At 32.7% G+C, this 18,206-nt stretch overlaps 1 protein-coding gene across 6 annotated transcripts in view; it reads right to left on the bottom strand.

Moving 5' to 3' along the window:
* The window catches only part of AGMO (alkylglycerol monooxygenase), a 377,151-nt gene that overhangs the window by 140,349 nt on the left and 218,596 nt on the right, over window positions 1-18,206 (bottom strand). For all 6 annotated transcript variants that reach the window (XM_058724927.1, XM_058724926.1, XM_058724922.1 and 3 more), the window contains 2 exons: window positions 14,652-14,734; window positions 4,063-4,168 (listed from right to left, as the gene is read on the bottom strand). In XM_058724927.1, coding sequence (XP_058580910.1) covers window positions 4,063-4,168; window positions 14,652-14,734 — 189 coding nt within the window. The remainder of the gene's footprint in view (window positions 1-4,062; window positions 4,169-14,651; window positions 14,735-18,206) is intronic.

Here is an 18,206-nt window from a genome sequence, read left to right as displayed (position 1 = left end):
AAACAGGTCACAGGATCAAATTTAAATTCTACTTTGTACTTCTGCTCAGAATTATAACTACCTAAGCACTGTTTTATAACCTAAGTACAAAATAACATAAGGTCAATTTTCCATTCTGTGTGTCCTTGTGTGTATGTGATTAAAGTTGTAAGTATAGCCAGCAGCGTGTTTGCTTAGTGTAGAAGGATTGTTATCATGCAAATCTATGGCATTTGACTTACTTAATGAAGCAGTACAACAGAAAGCCTCCAACCAGCCTTCTAGACAAATAGAGAAGAGTCACAGGGCTACAAGTTGATGTTGCCAATAAATGCAACATTAATTTATAAAAGAAGGGATTAATTGCTTCAATGACACTGATTCTAAAGATAGCTTCAAAGAAAAATGATGAGAACATTGTGTCCCCATAGTATAATCACTGCAAGTCAGTAACCCCTGATTCCTATTGAATGGAGTCACTCAGGCCATTTATTAGGCTTCTAAACTCCTTATGTGGGCAAAGAATAGTTTTATTAATACTATGATAAATGGTAAAAATTCATGTAAAGTTCTAAGAAATGTGAGGAAAACACAAATTTGAAATTCATAATTAAGAATATAAAAACTGGGGTGCCTGGGTGGCTCGGCTGATTAAGTGACCAACTCTTGATTTTGGCTCAGATCATGATTTTACAGTTCAGGAATTCAAGTCCCACATCAGGCTCCTCACTGACCACGCAGAGACTGCTTGGGATTATCTCTCTCCCCTCTCTCTCTGCCCCTGCTGTGCTCTCTTTCTCTCTCTCAAAATAAGTGAAATAAACTTAAAAAAATTATTAAGAATGTAAGAGCTGATAACTAGTTTTTTTAATTTTGAATTTAAATTAAAAAGTAAAAGAATTGATAACTAGTCTTTTTTTTTTTAACTTTAGAAAACGTGGAAGAAAAGGCTGCTTCACAAGTGAAATGCTGATCATAAAATACTTGCCCAGTCTTTACCATATAGTTATTGACCTCCAGTCAGAGAAGACTTATTCAGTGTTAACCATGGAAATTCAATCATTAATAATAAAAATGATGATAATACCTTAATAATAATAGCAGTACTAATATTTTAAATGATAATTATAGAATAATCATATTAATATGAACAATGATAATAACTAAATTGTATCAAGGACTTGCTATGTGGTACCCTTTGTGTCATTGAATTTATCCACAAACCATAAGAAATAGATAGTACCCCATTTTAAAGAAATGTTTAATAGGCATATCACAGTCAATGTTTACTCTTGAAGAGTGTACATGTGTACCTAGATGGGCAGGAATGGGTTCTGTAAAGAGTAGGTGAATAGACTGAAACATTTTGCCATTATGTCTTCCCTCCTCTTCATTTTACTTTTAAATCACAGATAATTCAGAGGTAAAGTATTGAAACCATTAGTCTTTTCAAAACATTTTTGTAGTCAAATTAGTAAGACCTTTTATTTTGGTCTTCACATTTTTCAAAGTACTTTTGCTTCATTGTAAAAATATCTTTTATCTAAATTCCTTGAGGTGAATAAGTATTGCTATCATTACATGGAAGGAAATGTTGCTAGATAATTAAGAGCTACAATGTCAGACTGTCTGAGTTTGTATCCTGACTTGTTCAATGCTTAATTATATTAATTCAAACTAGTTTCCAACCTCTCTGTAGCTCAAAATTTTTTCATTATACAAATAATAATAGTAACCAGATCATGAGTCACACTGATATATAGATTAAATGAAGTAATAGGAGTAGGGCATTTAGAACATAGTAAAATCTCAGTGTATGTTAACTCTCATTTGGCAAGTAAACAACCTGAAGAACAGAGTCCAATGTCATAGAGTCAGAACTAAAAATTCATAATCATGACTTTTAGATTCCACATTACTGCTCCTCTATATCCACCATGCCAATTGTTCCCAAACTTGACTTTTGGATCCTGAGGCAAACCAAAGAATTATTCCAAGGGATCTTCAATTTCATAAAAGTGATAATAATAATAGGATATAATATATATTAAGCTTGTACTGTATGTTAACTACTATGCCAAATCTCTTATACAGATTTTCATTTAATCCTCAAAATCCTATTAGAAAGGTATTATTACTTATCCATTTATAGATAAGGAAAGTAAGTCTAAGAATATTTAAGTTGATAAATAACTGTCCAAGGACACAGTAGTAATTTCCTGGGTTAGAAATCAAATTCAGTCAATGTGGCTTAAAAGCTCAAATCTTAACCACTCACTTTTACCTACTGACTTAACATAAATAAATAAATGGACAGCATCTCACCACTAAAATTCATCATATTCAAAAGTTGGACACACCACACTGTCCTCCACTATCCCATCATAAAAGAACCTCAAATGCAGTGTGGTTCTCCAAGCATATATTCCACTTGTTTATACCATGGCTGCCTTAAAGAACCCACATTTTCTATTTGTTTCTGGAGCATTTAAGATAAACTACTACAATATACCCAAGAGTAGATTCACTAAATGGTACTGATTTCTTTCATACCTATAATTATAATATCTGTCCTCATGCAGAGTGTGAAAATATTTACATATTTTTGGCATGTATATTTCCAAATTTCATTGAATAAGTGTAATTTAAGCTTCATCATTTTGCTTGAAGTTGTATTCTCAAGAAAAGAAAAGTACATAATACATAAACTTTATTTAGTGCCTATTTAGATGCACAATTTATTCAATTAGATGATATCTAGTATCCTGATACTAAGATTTTATGTTTCATTTTTTAAATTTGCATGACTTTTAAAGTAGAAAATATATTCAGGTGGTGCAGAAATTTTAAAGGTAGTAAAGAATATGAACTTAATGGAAAATCTTCCTCATATTTCTTAATCCTAGTCATATAATTCACCCTCCCACAGGCAACCATACAGTAAGTTCTTATTATCGTTCCAGATATATTTACATATATTTACATTATATATATATAAACTTACATATATATACATATATACACATATGTATACATGTATATATATGTATATATGTATGTGTATGTATATATATATAAACTTATATATATATAAACATATAAACTGTATATATAAACTTATATATATAAACTTTTATAAAGTGTATATATAAACTTATATATATGCACATATATACATATACATATACATACAGATATATATGTATATATGTATATATAAATTTCCCCTTCCTCATTTTTATATTCATATGCCTTCTGTGGTGGTGCCAAATTGTTTTCCAAAGAGCTTGTTCCAATTTACGGTCATTACTAATTTATAAAACTGCCTGTTTTAGTTTTTCCATCAATACTGGGAGAATATTTGCATTTATGTTTCATGCTTAAATAAGGTTACATATGCTGGGCATGTTGGCAGGCTGATCAGCACCAAAGTTAAACAATATAAACCTTAATTTAAAATAATAAAGTTATGTGCATTAACTCTTTAGTGATAAGAATAAAGATTTTGTTAACACGCATCTAAGATCTGAAACAATAAATATATACCCAAAAGCTTTTGGAAGTTCTTGGAAGAGAAGTTTTAATCATCACAGAAGGTTAAATTATAACTTAAATTTTTCAGTTGTAGAAAAATCTCAGTGACATCAGTGATTTTATTTCTATAGAATCATTATCTTTTGTGGGCAATTGATAAGATGCTTTAATCACCTTAAAAACCTAAGAAGAAAAAATCTCAAACGGCAGGATCTCTGCCGAAAACTTTTTAAAAAATTATTTGTTTCCTTGTTGAAAGCCAACTATGTGGCTGAATTTTTCCTCATAAACATCATGTAATATAATTTGTCCAACAAGTCTATGAGGTTAATGATATCAATACATATTTAAACACCAGAAAAATGAAACTCCACAATATTAACTAGCTCCAGGTGACACAATTAATATGGTATGGTAAGTAAATGAATAGGTAAATGTTTCCCATAAGTACTAGTCACAAGATAAATAGACAAAACATTGTTGAATGAAAAGATTAAACATATGATAGCTGTATAATTGTGCTAAGCCACCTAAAAAAATATGTCTTACCTCAAAAGCAAATGACAAAGAAGGAGTGAAGGGCTTCAGATGACCAAATCTACACAACATTAAGAACACCAAGCAACGGAAAGTTTCCAGTACAGCTGCCTTAGGTCTGAAATAAATATCATTGACATGTATTAGCTTTAATATGTTCTTTGTATGTTTACATGTTATAATTCATATGATGAAACACATTTTTTTCTAATTTTCAAGAAATACACAGTATGTTAATGTATTTAAGGAGCATGTGCCTCTGAAGTTGTTTGAAAACAGCCAACACACTAAGAAATAAAATGCATTTTCTTTTTATTTTTTTTTTCAACGTTTTTTTAATTTATTTTTGGGACAGAGAGAGACAGAGAATGAACGGGGGAGGGGCAGAGAGAGAGGGAGACACAGAATTGGAAACAGGCTCCAGGCTCCGAGCCATCAGCCCAGAGCCTGACGCGGGGCTCGAACTCACGGACCGCGAGATCGTGACCTGGCTGAAGTCGGACGCTTAACCGACTGCGCCACCCAGGCGCCCCGCATTTTCTTTTTAAAGAAAATCAGCTCCTAATCAATCTATTGCTTAGTTTGAGGACTGATGAGTTAGGATGAAGCATACACTCAATTAATAAATAAAATATCAAAGAACTAAATTTCTAGGATCCAAAGTAAATGAGACTCCTGCCACTCACTAAATACTTTTATACTTCATTCATTTCATTTCATTTTTATTTTTTTTTTTAAATAATGTTGATTATTTATTATTGAGAGAGAGAGAGACTGCACAAGCAGGAGAGGGTTAGAGAGAGAGGGAGACACAGAATCTGAAGCAGGCTCCAGGCTCTGAGCTGTCAGCACAGAGCCCAACGCGGGGCTCGAACTCATGGACCGTTAGATCATGACCTGAGCAGAAGTCGGCCGCTTAACCGACTGAGCCACCCAGGCGCCCCATACTTCATTTTATTTATATATTTATTTATTTATTTATTTATTTATTTATTTATTTATTCATTCATTCATTCATTCATTCATTCATTTATTTTTTACTTCATTCATTTTAAAAATGACTTGCAGGGGTGCTTAGGTGGCTCAGTGGGTTAGGCTTCCAACTCTTGGTTTTGGTTCAGGTCATGATCTCACGATTTGTGAGATGGAGCCGCATGTCGGCCTCTGACCTGACAGTATGGAGCCTGCTTGGGATTCTTTCCCTCTCTCTCTGTTCCTCAGCCCACCCCCCTCTCTCTCTCAAAATAAAAAATATTTTAAAAAAGAGAAAAAAATGACTTGTAAGGAAGATTTTAACTCTTCTAAAATAATGAACTGTCAATTTCTGAAATATTGGGAAAACGGATAATGTATGATTATGCCTAATATGATAGGTAGCACAATTATAGTCCTTTGTTATCTATTTTGTGATGTTCATTTTTTGTATGCATGGTATTCTTAAAATTCAAACTCTAAAATAAGTGAACTAAGCATGTTTATGTATTTGAAACAGCATCAAATATCAAGCACAGGTAAGTGTTTACAAATTATCTTGTAATGATTGGAATGAACAGCTTTTTTTATTAGCATAAAGTAAGCTTCTTATGATATTCATTTGTTGGATAAATATTTTTTGTAACAGGTAAATAGTATTGTTATGACAAGTGAATTTTTTGACTAAAATATTCTTGAATTAATCTCATAATACAGACATATTGTTTAGTTAATTTAGATTATAATGGTATAAAGAAAAAAAGTGAAGAAAATATAAAGTAGTATATTTATTTAACTTAAATATTTCTTCTGCATCTATTTTTAATTTTTTTAATGTTTATTTATTTTTGAGAAAGAGAGAGAGAGAGGGAGAGAGAGTGTGAGCAGGGGAGGGGCAGAGAGAGAGGGAGACACAGAATCCAAAGCAGGCTCTAGGCTATGAGGTGTCAGCACAGAGCCCAATGTGGATCTCAAACTCATGAACCATGAGATCATGACATGAGCCGAAGTTGGACACTTAACTTACTGAGTCACCCAGGCACCTCTGTTCTGCATCTATTAATTATGACTGTTTCTGTAAAACTGAATACAAATTTTTATACAAAAGAAGAGAACATTTTTTCAAGTTTTTAAACTCAGTTAAAACAGGCTAACAATTTTTGATTTGTTTGTATTCAAGTAATATGACTTATCTTTTTGTGAATAAGATATAAAATCAAATTAAAATTTTTCTCCTTGTAAAATAATGCTACATAATTGGTATAAGCTATTTTTTAAAATTGGTATCTGGGTAGGTTCCAAGGGAAAGAAAAGGAAATTTCTATTTTATCTTATTTACTTTTTTAAAGTTCATTTATTTACTTTGAGAAAGAGAGAGAAAAGGCACAAGCAGGGGAGGAATAGAGAGAAAGAGAGAGAGAATCCCAAGCAGGCTCTGCACTGCCAGTGCAGATCCTGACTCGGGGCTGGTCCCACAACCATGAGATCATGACCTGACTGAAATCAAGAGTTGGATGTTCAACCAACTGAGCCACCAAGGTAGTCCATAAAATTTCTATTGTAAAACACAATTAATTTCTATTAATTATATTCTATTATTTGCTTTTTAATCTTTTATATTGTGAGAAGAAATCTACATATAAAGAAATATATAAAACAGAAATGTGCAATTTGATAATTTTTAACAAATCAAGAACCTTGTAACCACCACTCAATATCAGCACCCCCAAAGAGGACTCTTACCTCCTCAATACTTCTACCTTCCCTCAGAAAGAATCAGTACCCTTTTATGATAATCATATTCTCTTTGCTCTGTTTTAAATTTATATTTTTACCACATTAGCATAAATATTTAAAAGTTCCTGTATAGGTGTTTCTTTTTACTTGTAATAAATGGGATTGTATTGTATGCACTGTGTGTATCTAGCTAATCTTTCACTTAGTGTTAATGAGATGCATCTTTGACGTTGCATATAGCAGCAGATCATGCTTTTCACTCTTGTATACTGTTCATTGCGTGAATATACTGATATTCATGCATCGATCTGCCTTGTAAAGGACATCAGGACTGTCGGCTACACTTGTTTATTATGAAAAATGCTGTCTGAACATTCTTTTCCGTGTCTTTAGACTTCCAGGTAATATTGTTTATATGTTGAAATTTAGTAAAATCTTCATTATTTCAAGTTAGTTATCACAATATAAACTCTCCCCTCAGTGTGTGAGCCCTTCATCAGTAGGGACTGTCAATACTTTTAATGATAGTCATGTGGGATAAAAGGTGGTTTCTACTCATAAAATTTGCAAACAGCATCTCTGATTTGAAGATTTTATTTTTTACTATCTTAATGAGGGTTAATTATTGAAGAACTGACTTTCTTAATGTTATTATAGTCTAAGTAATCAATTTTATCTTTAGGAATAGGGATTTGTGTGTACCATTTAACATTTTTACCTACTTTAAGGTTATAGAGATACATTACTATGCTATTTTCTGGAATATTGGTTTTCCATTCACTTGTAAATCTACAATCCCCTGGCCCCAGGATTAATTTTTATGGTGTGAAATATTTGTCAAGTTTATTTTTCTTATTCCTATGTGGAAATCCAATGTTTCCAAGACCATTTATTGAAAAGACAGCCTTTTCCCATAGCTCTGCAGGGACACCTTTGTCACAAATCAAGTATGTATGTATATATATATAGATATTTCCTAGGTTCTCTGTTTTAATCTTTGTGCCAATAAAGCATGTCTAATTACTGTAGCTTTATAATAAATCTTGATAGCCAGTAGTGCAACTATTGCCATTTTGTTAAATCTCAAGACTGTGTTGACTATTACAGGTCCTTTTCATTCCCATATACGTATGTCTTAGAAATGCCTACCCAATTCCAGAAAAAGCCTTTTTACAATTTTAATTCCAACTGTATTAAATATGTAAGTCAATTTGGTGAGAATTGTAATGTTTATAAGACTGAGCATTCCAATCTTTGAAAATAGTTATCTCTCCATTTATTTAGTTTAATTATTTTTCATAATATTTCAATAGTTTGACAATGTTCTATAGAGATATTTTACTCATCTTTTAAGTTTTTATTTTAATTTCAGTTAGTTAACATGCAGTGTTATATTAGTTTCATGGGTACCATAGAGTGATTCAACACTTCCATACATCACCCAGTGCTCATCACAAGTGCACTCTTTAACCCGCATAACCTATTTCACCCATCCCCACTTTCCACTCCTCTCAGGAAACCATCAGTTTGTTCTCTATAGTTAAGAGTCTGTTTCTTGGTTTGTCTCTCTCCCTCTTTCTTTTTCTCCCTTTGCTCATTTGTTTTGTTTCTTAAATTCCACATATGAGTGAAATCATATGGTATTTGTCTTTCTCTGACTGACTTATTTCTCTTGGCATTATATTCTCTAGCTCCATCCATGTCATTGCAAATAGTAAGACTTCACTCTTTTTTGTGGCTAAATAATATTCCATTATATGCATATAAAATATATCATTATATATAATATATCATCATATGGAATATGTATTATTACATATATTATATACGTCATTACATATATGTAATATATATCATATCTTCTTTACCCATTCATCAATTGATAGATTGCTTTGATCCATTTTGAATTTATTTGGTGTATGGTGTATGTTTCATTCTTTTGCATGCGGCTGACCAGTTTTTCCAACACCATCTATAGAAGAGATGAGTTTTTCCCAATGAATATTCTTTCCTGCTTTGTTGAAGATCAATTGACCATATAATTATAGGTTTATTTTTGGGTTTCCTATTCTGTTCTATTGATCTATGTGTCTATTTTTGTGCCAGTACCATACTGCTTTGATCACTACAGCTTTGTAATATAACTTGAAGTCCAGAACTGTGATGCCTCTAGCTTTGTTTTTCAAAATTGCTTTGGTTTCTCAAGGCCTTTTGTGGTTCCATATAAATTTTAGAATTGTTTATTCTAGTTCTATAAAAAAAGAATTACTGGTATTTTTATAGGGATTGCAATGAATGTGTAGATTGCTTTAGGTAATATAGACATTTTAATAATATTTGTTCTTCCAAAGCATGAACCTAAAATCTCTTTCCATTTCTTTGTGTCATCTTCAATTTATTTCATCAGCATACAGTTTTCAGAATACAGGTCTGTGTCACCTCTTCGATTAGGTTTATTACTAGGTACCTTATTATTGTTGCTGTAATTATAAACGGGAATGTTTTCTTAATTTCTCTCTCTGCTGCTTCATTATTGGTGTATAAAAATGCAACAGATTTCTATACATAGATTTTGTATTCTGTGACTTTACTGAATTTATCAGTTCTAGCAATTTTTTTGTTGGAGTCTTTCAGGTTTTCTATATGGAGTATTAGGTCATCTGCAAATACTGAAAGTTTTACTTCTTCGTTACTAATGTGGGTGCATTTTATACCTTTTTGTGTCTGATCGCTATGGACTTCCAGTACTATATTGAATACAAGTGGTGAGGGTGAACATCCTTGTCTTGTTCCCGACCTTAGAAAGAAAGCTCCTAGTTTTTCCCCATTGAAGATTATATGAGCTGCAGGTCTTTTGTAGGTTGCCTTAATGATGTTGAGGTATGTTCCCTCTATTTTTATCACTTTACGACACTTTTTTTAAAGTCTATTTCTTTATTTTGAGTGAGAGAGAGAACGTATGCAGGAGGGACAAAGAGAGAGGGAGAGAGAGAGAATCCCAAGCAAGCTCTGCACTGTCAGCATGAACCATGAGATCATGCTCTGAGCTGAAACCAAGAGTCAGACACTTAACCAACTGATCCACCCAGGCACCTGTGAGGGTTTTTATCATGAATGGATGCTGTACTTTGTCAAATGCTTTTTCTGAATTTATTGAAATGATCATATGTTCTTATCCTTTCTCTTACTGAGATGATATGTCATGTTGATTGATCTGTGAATACTAAACCACCCTTGCAATCCAGGAATAAATCTCAGTTCATCGTGGTGAACATTTTTTTAATGTATTGTTGGATTCTGTTTCCAGTATTTTCTTGAATATTTTTGAATCTTTATTCACCAGAGACATTGGCCTGTAGTTCTCTTTTTTGGTGGAGTATTTATCTGGTTTTGCTATCAAAATACTACTGGCCTCATAGAATGAATTGGAAGCTTTCCTTCCTCTTTTTTTTTTTTTTTTTGAATAGTTTGAAAAGAATAGGGATTAGTTCTTTAAATGATTGGTAGAATTCCCTGGGAAGCTTAGACCTGAACTTTTGTTTGTTGGAATTTTTTTTTATTATTGATTTGATTTCTTTGCTGGTTATTAGTTTGTTCAAATTTTCTATTTCTTCCTCATTCAGTTTCAGGAAGTTATATGTTTCTAGGAATTTATTTACTTCCTTTTGGTCGGTCAATTTGTTGGCATAAACTTTTTCATAATATTCTTTCATAATTGTTTGTATTTCTGTGGTATTGTTGTTATTTCTCCTCTCCCATTTGTGATTTTATTTGAGTCCTTTCTTTTTTCTTGATAAATCTGGCTAGAGGTTTATCAATTTTATTGGTTTTTCAAAGAACCAGCACCTGGCTTCAATGATCTGTTCTATTGATTTTAAGTTTCTGTATTATTTATTTTAGCCCTAATCTTTATTATTTTCTTCCTTCTGCTGGTTTTAGGTTTGTTTATAGTTGTTTTCCTAACTCCTTCAGGTATAAGGTTAAGTTGTTTAGTTAAGATTTTACTTGCTTCCTTGGGTAAACCTGTATTGCTGTAATTTCCCTCTAAGAACTACTTTTGCTGCATCCCAAAGGTTTTTGAACCATTGAGTTTTGATATTTATTTCTTTCCATTCACTTTTTTCATTCCTTTGTTATTTATTTTTTTAATTTTTTTAATTTTATTTTTTAAATTTACATCCAAGTTAGTTAGCATATAGTGCAACAATGATTTCAGGAGTAAATTCCTTAATGCCCCTTGCCCATTTAGCCCATCCCCCCTCCCCCAACCCCTCCAGTAACCCTCTGTTTGTTCTCCCAATTTAAGTCTCTTATGTTTTGTCCCCCTCCCTGTTTTTATGTTATTTTTGCTTCCCTTCTCTTATGTTAATCTGTTCTGTGTCTTAAAGTGCTCATATGAGTGAAGTCATATGATATTTGTCTTTCTCTGACTAATTTCGCTTAGCACAATACCTCTCGTTCCATCCACGTAGTTGCAAATGGCAAGATTTCATTCTTTTTGATTGCCTAGTAATACTCCATTGTGTGTGTGTGTGTGTGTGTGTGTGTGTGTGTGTGTATCCTATATATATCCATCCCATCTTCTTTATCCATTCATCCATCTATGGACACTTGGGCTCTTTCCATACTTTGGCTATTGTTGATAGTGCTGCTATAAACACTGGGGTGCATGTGTCTCTTTGAAACAGCATACTGTATCCCTTGGATAAATACCTAGCAGTGCAATTGCTGGGTCGTAGGGTAATTCTATTTTTAATTTTTTGAGGAACCTCCATAGTGTTTTCCACAGTGGCTGCACCAGCTTACATTCCCACCAGCAATGCAATAGAGATTCTCTTTCTCAGCAACCTCGCCAACACCTGCTTTTGCCTGAGTTGTTAATGTTAGCCATTCTGACATGTGTGAGGTGGTATCTCATTGTGGTTTTGATTTGTATTTCCCTGATGATGAGTGATGTTGAGCATTTTTTCATGTGTCAGTTGGCCATCTGGATGTCTTCTTTGGAGAAGTGTCTAGTCATGTCGTTTGCCCATGTCTTCAACTGGATTGTTTTTTGGGTGTGGAGTTTGATATGTTCCTTATAGATTTTGGATACTAACCCTTAATCTGATATGTCATTTGCCAATACCTTTTCCCATTCTGTCCATTGCCTTTTAGTTTTGCTGATTGTTTCCTTCACTGTGCAGAAGCTTTTTATTTTAATGAGGTCCCAGTAGTTCATTTTTGCTTTTGTTTCCCTTGCCTCTAGAGATGTGTTGAGTAAGAAGTTGCTGGGGCCAAGTTCAAAGAGGTTTTTGATTGCTTTCTCCTCGAGAATTTTGATGGCTTCCTGTCTTACATTGAGGTCTTTCATCCATTTTGAGTTTATTTTTGTGTATGATGTAAGAAAGTGGTCTAGGTTCATTCTTCTGCATGTCGCTGTCCAGTTTTCCCAGCACCACTTGCTGAAGAGACTGTCTTTATTCCATTGGATATTCATTCCTTCTTTGTCAAAGATTAGTTGGCCATACATTTGTGGGTCCATTTCTGGGTTCTCTATTCTGTTCCAATGATCTGAGTGTCTGTTTTTGTGCCATCTATGCACTTTTTGATTTCTTCTTTTATTTCTTTACCTATTCATTGTTTATAGCATATTATTTCACCTCCATGTATTTGTGTTTTTTGCAGATTTTTTCTTGTGGTTGACTTCTAGTTCCATACCATTGTGGTCAGAATGGGTACATAGTATGACTTCAATTTTTTTCAATTTATTGTTGCTTGTTTTGTAGCCTAATATATGATCTATTCCGGAAAGTGCTCCATGTGCACTTGAAAAGGATGTGTATTCTGTTCTTTTAAGATGGAATGTTCTGAATACATTTGTAAAATCTATCTGTCCCAGTGTGTTATTCAAAGCCATTGTTTCCTTGTAGATTTTCCATTTATATGATCTATTGATGTAAATGGGGTATTAACATCCCCTACTATTATTGTATTATTAGCAACTAATTCCTTTATTAACTATTTTTTGTAATTTTTTAAAAAGCTTATTTATTTTGAGAGAGAGAGAGAGAGAGAGAGAGAGAGAGAGAATGAGTGGAGGAGGGGAGAGAGAGAGGGAAAGAGAAAGAATCCCAAGCAGGCTCTGCATTGTCTGCACAGGATCCAATGCGGGGCTCAACCCCATGAACTGTGAGATCATGACTGAGCCAAAGTCAAAAGTCAGATGCTTAAACAACTGAATCACCCAGGCACACTTGTTTTTCCATCATCACATAGAAACACTTGTTATGGACCTGTTGGGTCCATAAATATTTACATTTGTTACATCTTATTGTTCAATTGTCCTCTTTATTGTCTCCTTTATTATTATATGCTGCCCTTCCTTGTTTCCTGTTACAGTCTTGATTTAAAGTCTCTTTTCTTGGAGTGCCTGCGTGGCTCAGCTGGTTAAGTGTTTGACTCTTGGTTTCAGCACAGGTCATGATCCCAGGGTCATGGGATCAAGCCCCATATCAGGCTACAAACTGAGTGTGGATCCTGCTTAAGATTTTCTCTCTCTCCCTGTGTCCCTCTCCTCAACGCATACTCTCTCTAAAACAAAACAAAACAAAACAAAACAAAACAAAACAAAAAACTATACTATCGGTATTAGCTTATTGCTACCTCTCATAAGTATATGCAACCAATAGAATTATAATCTTTAAAATGTGAGATCCTGATTCTTCGGATCTGGGTTAATTATTTCAGAGGGAACTGTGACCTATTTTTCCATTTTATTAGTTCATGGCTCTGTAGGTACTTTACTTCTAGTCTAGAAAAGTAGGGATAGAGAGCCCCCCCAAAATAAATTATAAACACAAGTGTTTATAGGTGCATGTTCTAAACCATCCCATTAACCAGTATGTTCATTTTGATCTTGATGATTTGGTGATTGATAAAACTCCAGAATCTGCTGTTATTCCAGAACACCAATTAAGCATTCCTTGGGAAAGTAACATAATATTTAATATAAATTAAGCATGTGTTTCCTGGACTTTTATTTTTACAATTTCCTGAAATTAATGGTATTGGTTACCTACTTAAACAATTACACTACAACAAAGATAAGATCTCAAGAATGACTGAGTTTGTTTTGTTTTGTTTTGTTTTGTTTTGCAGTTTTTCACCAAGTTACAGTATATGTAAACTGTAGAATACGCGAATTTGGGAGTCACATTGCTTGGGTTTCTACTGTGTTCTATCTCTTACTATCTGTCTGTCTGACTTTCTTAGCCTATAAAATGGGCTTTATAGTAATTCTTATTTCAGGGCATTGTTGTAAGAATTAATAACATATTCCATTCCACATATTAAGTACATAAATATAGGTATTAGTGTTAATATTAATATTTGATAAATTCTAAGTAACAATGAATAGGTATTTTTCTACATACTTCCTACCATAAATGCATTTTAAAATTGTGCAAGTGAATGCATTTTCTCACTAGGGTAGTATTTAAAGCAAGATTCTTTAAATATGCTGTGTGAGGGAAAGGACATACACTTTAAGTACATAGCACACACATTCTGGCATATATGTGAACTGTTCAATGGCAAAGGAAAAGTACCCAATATGTTTCATATTTTATTAATTACTCAGAGTTATGGTCTATGTTTTGCCAAATTACTCATTACACTTATAAGTTTTCTTTAATAACCTTAAAAAACCTAAATCTCATTTAAAAGGCTTAGATTGTAAATGCATTCTTGATTTTAAAAATTGGATAAACTACACTGTTTAACAACATACTGTGAAATTATAGTTTCAACTTTATTTTTTAATAACAAATGTTTGATGAATATTGAAGTTTCACATATATTTTTAAGACAACATTATAAACTACACAAAAGGAAAGAATCTCACTTCTTACCTTTGATCCAGAAGAAATCCAATGGAGGTCAATGTCAGAATAATGAAGCAAACCCTCAGAAGGAGGGTAACTTGTGATAGTGCCTGTCAAGAAAATACAGAGACCAAAGATTCTTTAGGAGAGTTATCAAAAAGAACATTAGAACTTAAAGCTGTCAAGAAAACCAGCCTCAAATTTTATTTTATATTACACCATTTGTCACTGGCATTTTTCAAAAAGGCTAATTATGCAGCAGACATTTTGGTTTCCTTAATGTCATTTAATTATCTTGCTGAATGCTTGGGAGAATCAAATGGACACTTCCACAGAACTATTTTGTTTAAAATATTCTTTCTAAAAATTCTCCTTTAAAGGTATGACTGTCATAATTCTTTGAAACACCTGTGCCCCACATATGGAGAAATCACTTACATTTTTATGAATAAATAGCACAGTCCAATAGTTATTTTTATTATCACAAATTCTTTGTGGTTTCAAACCCAACACTGTTTTTAATACAGAAAATATTTAAAGCAGAACGTGTTTATGCGTGCCAACACATAAATGAAACATATTGCACAAATATATATTCATATTGATGAATTCTACAGATTTCCTATGTACATGCCAAGGGTTATCTTTTCAATTATTGTAATAAAACATTTTAATCATAATTATAAATGAATTATGCATTTTGTTTACATGTCAAAATTTAATAATAATGTTTATTGAGCATCTACTATTTTATAGCTTCTATGTTATATGTTTCATATATTTCAATTCTTTTCTTTAGTCCCAACAACCTTACAGATAAGGTATCATTATATCTGCTTCATATAAGAATAAGGTAACTTTTCCATCATCACATAGAAATAAATGACACCTCTGAAATTCAAAATACATTTCCCTGACCTCAAAGTATGACAATGGTGGAATAAATATGAGCAACAAACCTAAACAGTCAGGGGCAGAGAGGTTGCAGAGCTAATATTTAGGGTCAGATGAATACTGTTGTCATGTGAGAGTGGATCTGTAAAAGCAAGAAGTAGGATGCACACCCCTTGAATGATTCCCCTACTCACTGATGGTGTTTATGTTGCATCTTAATGAGAACACCAGAAGTGTGACACAGCAAAGTGGCTAATAGAGTTATCAAAACATGCAAACACTCTTTCTCTGCTTTTTCATGAAATACCTAGAGGTAATTTCAACTCATTTATTAACTAATATATATACCTACAAAAACTGCATCTGTCCACAGTTTTAAACAGTAAGCAAAAGCCATCAATCACAAACACTGTTCACGTCCAATACCCCCTCTCCACACTGCCTTATACATTAAGCCTGACCTCACAGCCAACTTACAACACCTCTCTATTCAGTATCGTATGCTTGGATGGTACCCGGAATTGAAAGGGATTTAAAAGCTTCCAAACAATAGTTTCCTAGACGAGTATTGATGAGTAATCAAAAATATGAATAAAAAATATCGATTTGTTTTGGAGTATGGGGACTAGGTAGGTATCAGATATAAGAGGGAAAGCTCAGTGGACACCAGAATGTTTTAGTGGAGAGCTATAGAGTGCTATTTGGATATGTGGAATTCAGCAATGACTGCTTTGGGACAATGCAGTAAAAGTGCCAGGAAATTATTTTCAGGGTGGTAGAAGTAACTAGGTCTGTTTAAGTAGATTAATGGCTGTTTAAGGGATATGTTCTAAATGCTCCAAGAGCTTCAATTTCTACTTAGAATAAAACTCAAAAGTCCTTACTCTGGCCCATATATAACACATCCCCTTACCATATTGCCCCCTAGTAATCTCTCTGCCTTTCATATCACAAATTTTGTTCTTCTTTCAACATGGCAAGCATACTTCCCACTCAAGTCTGTTTTATTTACTGTTGCTTCTATTGGAAGAACTTCCCCCAGGGATCCTTGGGATTCATTCCTTCATTTCACTGAGGTACTATTCAAATGGACATCCTTGTTTGTCATATATAAAATAGCACTTTTTCATAATCATCTATAACCTTACTCGTTATATTGTTCTCCATACAACACTTTTGTACAATTATACATTTATACACTTATCATTTCTATACAATTGTAGGTTTGTCCATTCTTTTGTTTTTGTTGTCTGTCCTACCCCACTAGAATGTAAGCTCCATTAGAGGTTATGTTTTGTTATTCACTGTTATATCTCAAGCATCTAGAACATTTCCTGGCACATAGTCAGTACTCAAATATTTTTCTTGAATGACTGACCAAATGAATGAATATTTTATTATATTTTTGTTTTAATGTCCATGCCTTTGATATTAATAATTTCTTAAATTATCAATTGGTTTAGTCAATACTTTAATACTTTATAACATTAAATATATAATTTCCTATCAGTGCTTTAGTTTATTAAAATTAAATTATATTAGATGAGTTAAAATTTGGTATTTCATAAATTAATATTAATAATTTAATATCATATATTAAGTGTTTCAAAGTGTTAAATATGTTAAATATTAAATCCTTTAATATTTATTTCATTCCTTAAAGAACAGAATTGTCCTAAAGACAAGAGTCCACTTCTTTATTTAACTTCTAAGGTTTTCCATACAGCATCATTTGATAAGCTAATTAAGGCATATAATCAATTAGTTATATCTAATTTCTACATATTCATTTCATAAATGTTTATTGAGCGTGTGCTAGCCATCATAGTAGGTATGAGTTTAAGAAAGTGATCAAGATGGACAAAATCTCTACCTTAGAAAACATACTGCTTTAATCCCTGATTATATGATCACAGGCCAGCTATACTAGAGCAAAAAGGGAAAAAAACAAACAAACACATAAAATAGGATGGATAGGCTTTGACCATAAACATTTAGACTCCTGTGTTTTAAACAATATGTGAAATGACTTAAAGACTGTTAGTTTTTAATAACAAATAAAACTTTATTTTTCATTGAGTTAAATCTCATTTCATACATTCCACTACTGGTAAATCTTTTATGTAAAATATTGCTGTCCTAAAATGCTAAGATGGAATTATTCTAAATTAATCTTTGAATGCATTATAAGTTTTTATCACACACACAAACACAAAAACATACGAAGAAGACCATAACTATGAAAGTTTTATCAAGCAAGGAATTATTTTTCCTTTTTAAAAGTTATCTTTCAAATCAGCAGTTCAGTTGCCCTTATTTCCATTGAAGTTTCCTAGTGCAGCAATCACTGTACAAATTTGTATGCCTGAAAAACTCTACTTCTGTGCAACTTACTTTTAAGGAAAAAACAAAACAAAACAAAACAAAAACAAGAAAACACCTCAGAAGCAGCATTAATTACATAGGAATTCTAGTAGAATTACATGTTTGATTCAAACTGCATAATCAATGAGCTGTGGGAATCCTTCCTCTGCTCACAAATATAAAGAAGAAAGCTTTTTGCTTCTTGACTGGGGATATCACCCTGTTAACATTACATGGAAAAACACTGTTGATCAACATAACTACCTTTCATACTTCCCCACCTGACAAATCTCACAGAGGGAGGTATCAGCTCCATACGCTGTG

This window comes from Neofelis nebulosa, chromosome 4 (assembly GCF_028018385.1).
Source record: "Neofelis nebulosa isolate mNeoNeb1 chromosome 4, mNeoNeb1.pri, whole genome shotgun sequence".
NCBI classification, from domain to species: domain Eukaryota; kingdom Metazoa; phylum Chordata; class Mammalia; order Carnivora; family Felidae; genus Neofelis; species Neofelis nebulosa.
Note: the sequence above shows the minus strand (reverse complement) of the source record. Positions and strands in the feature narration are given on the sequence as shown.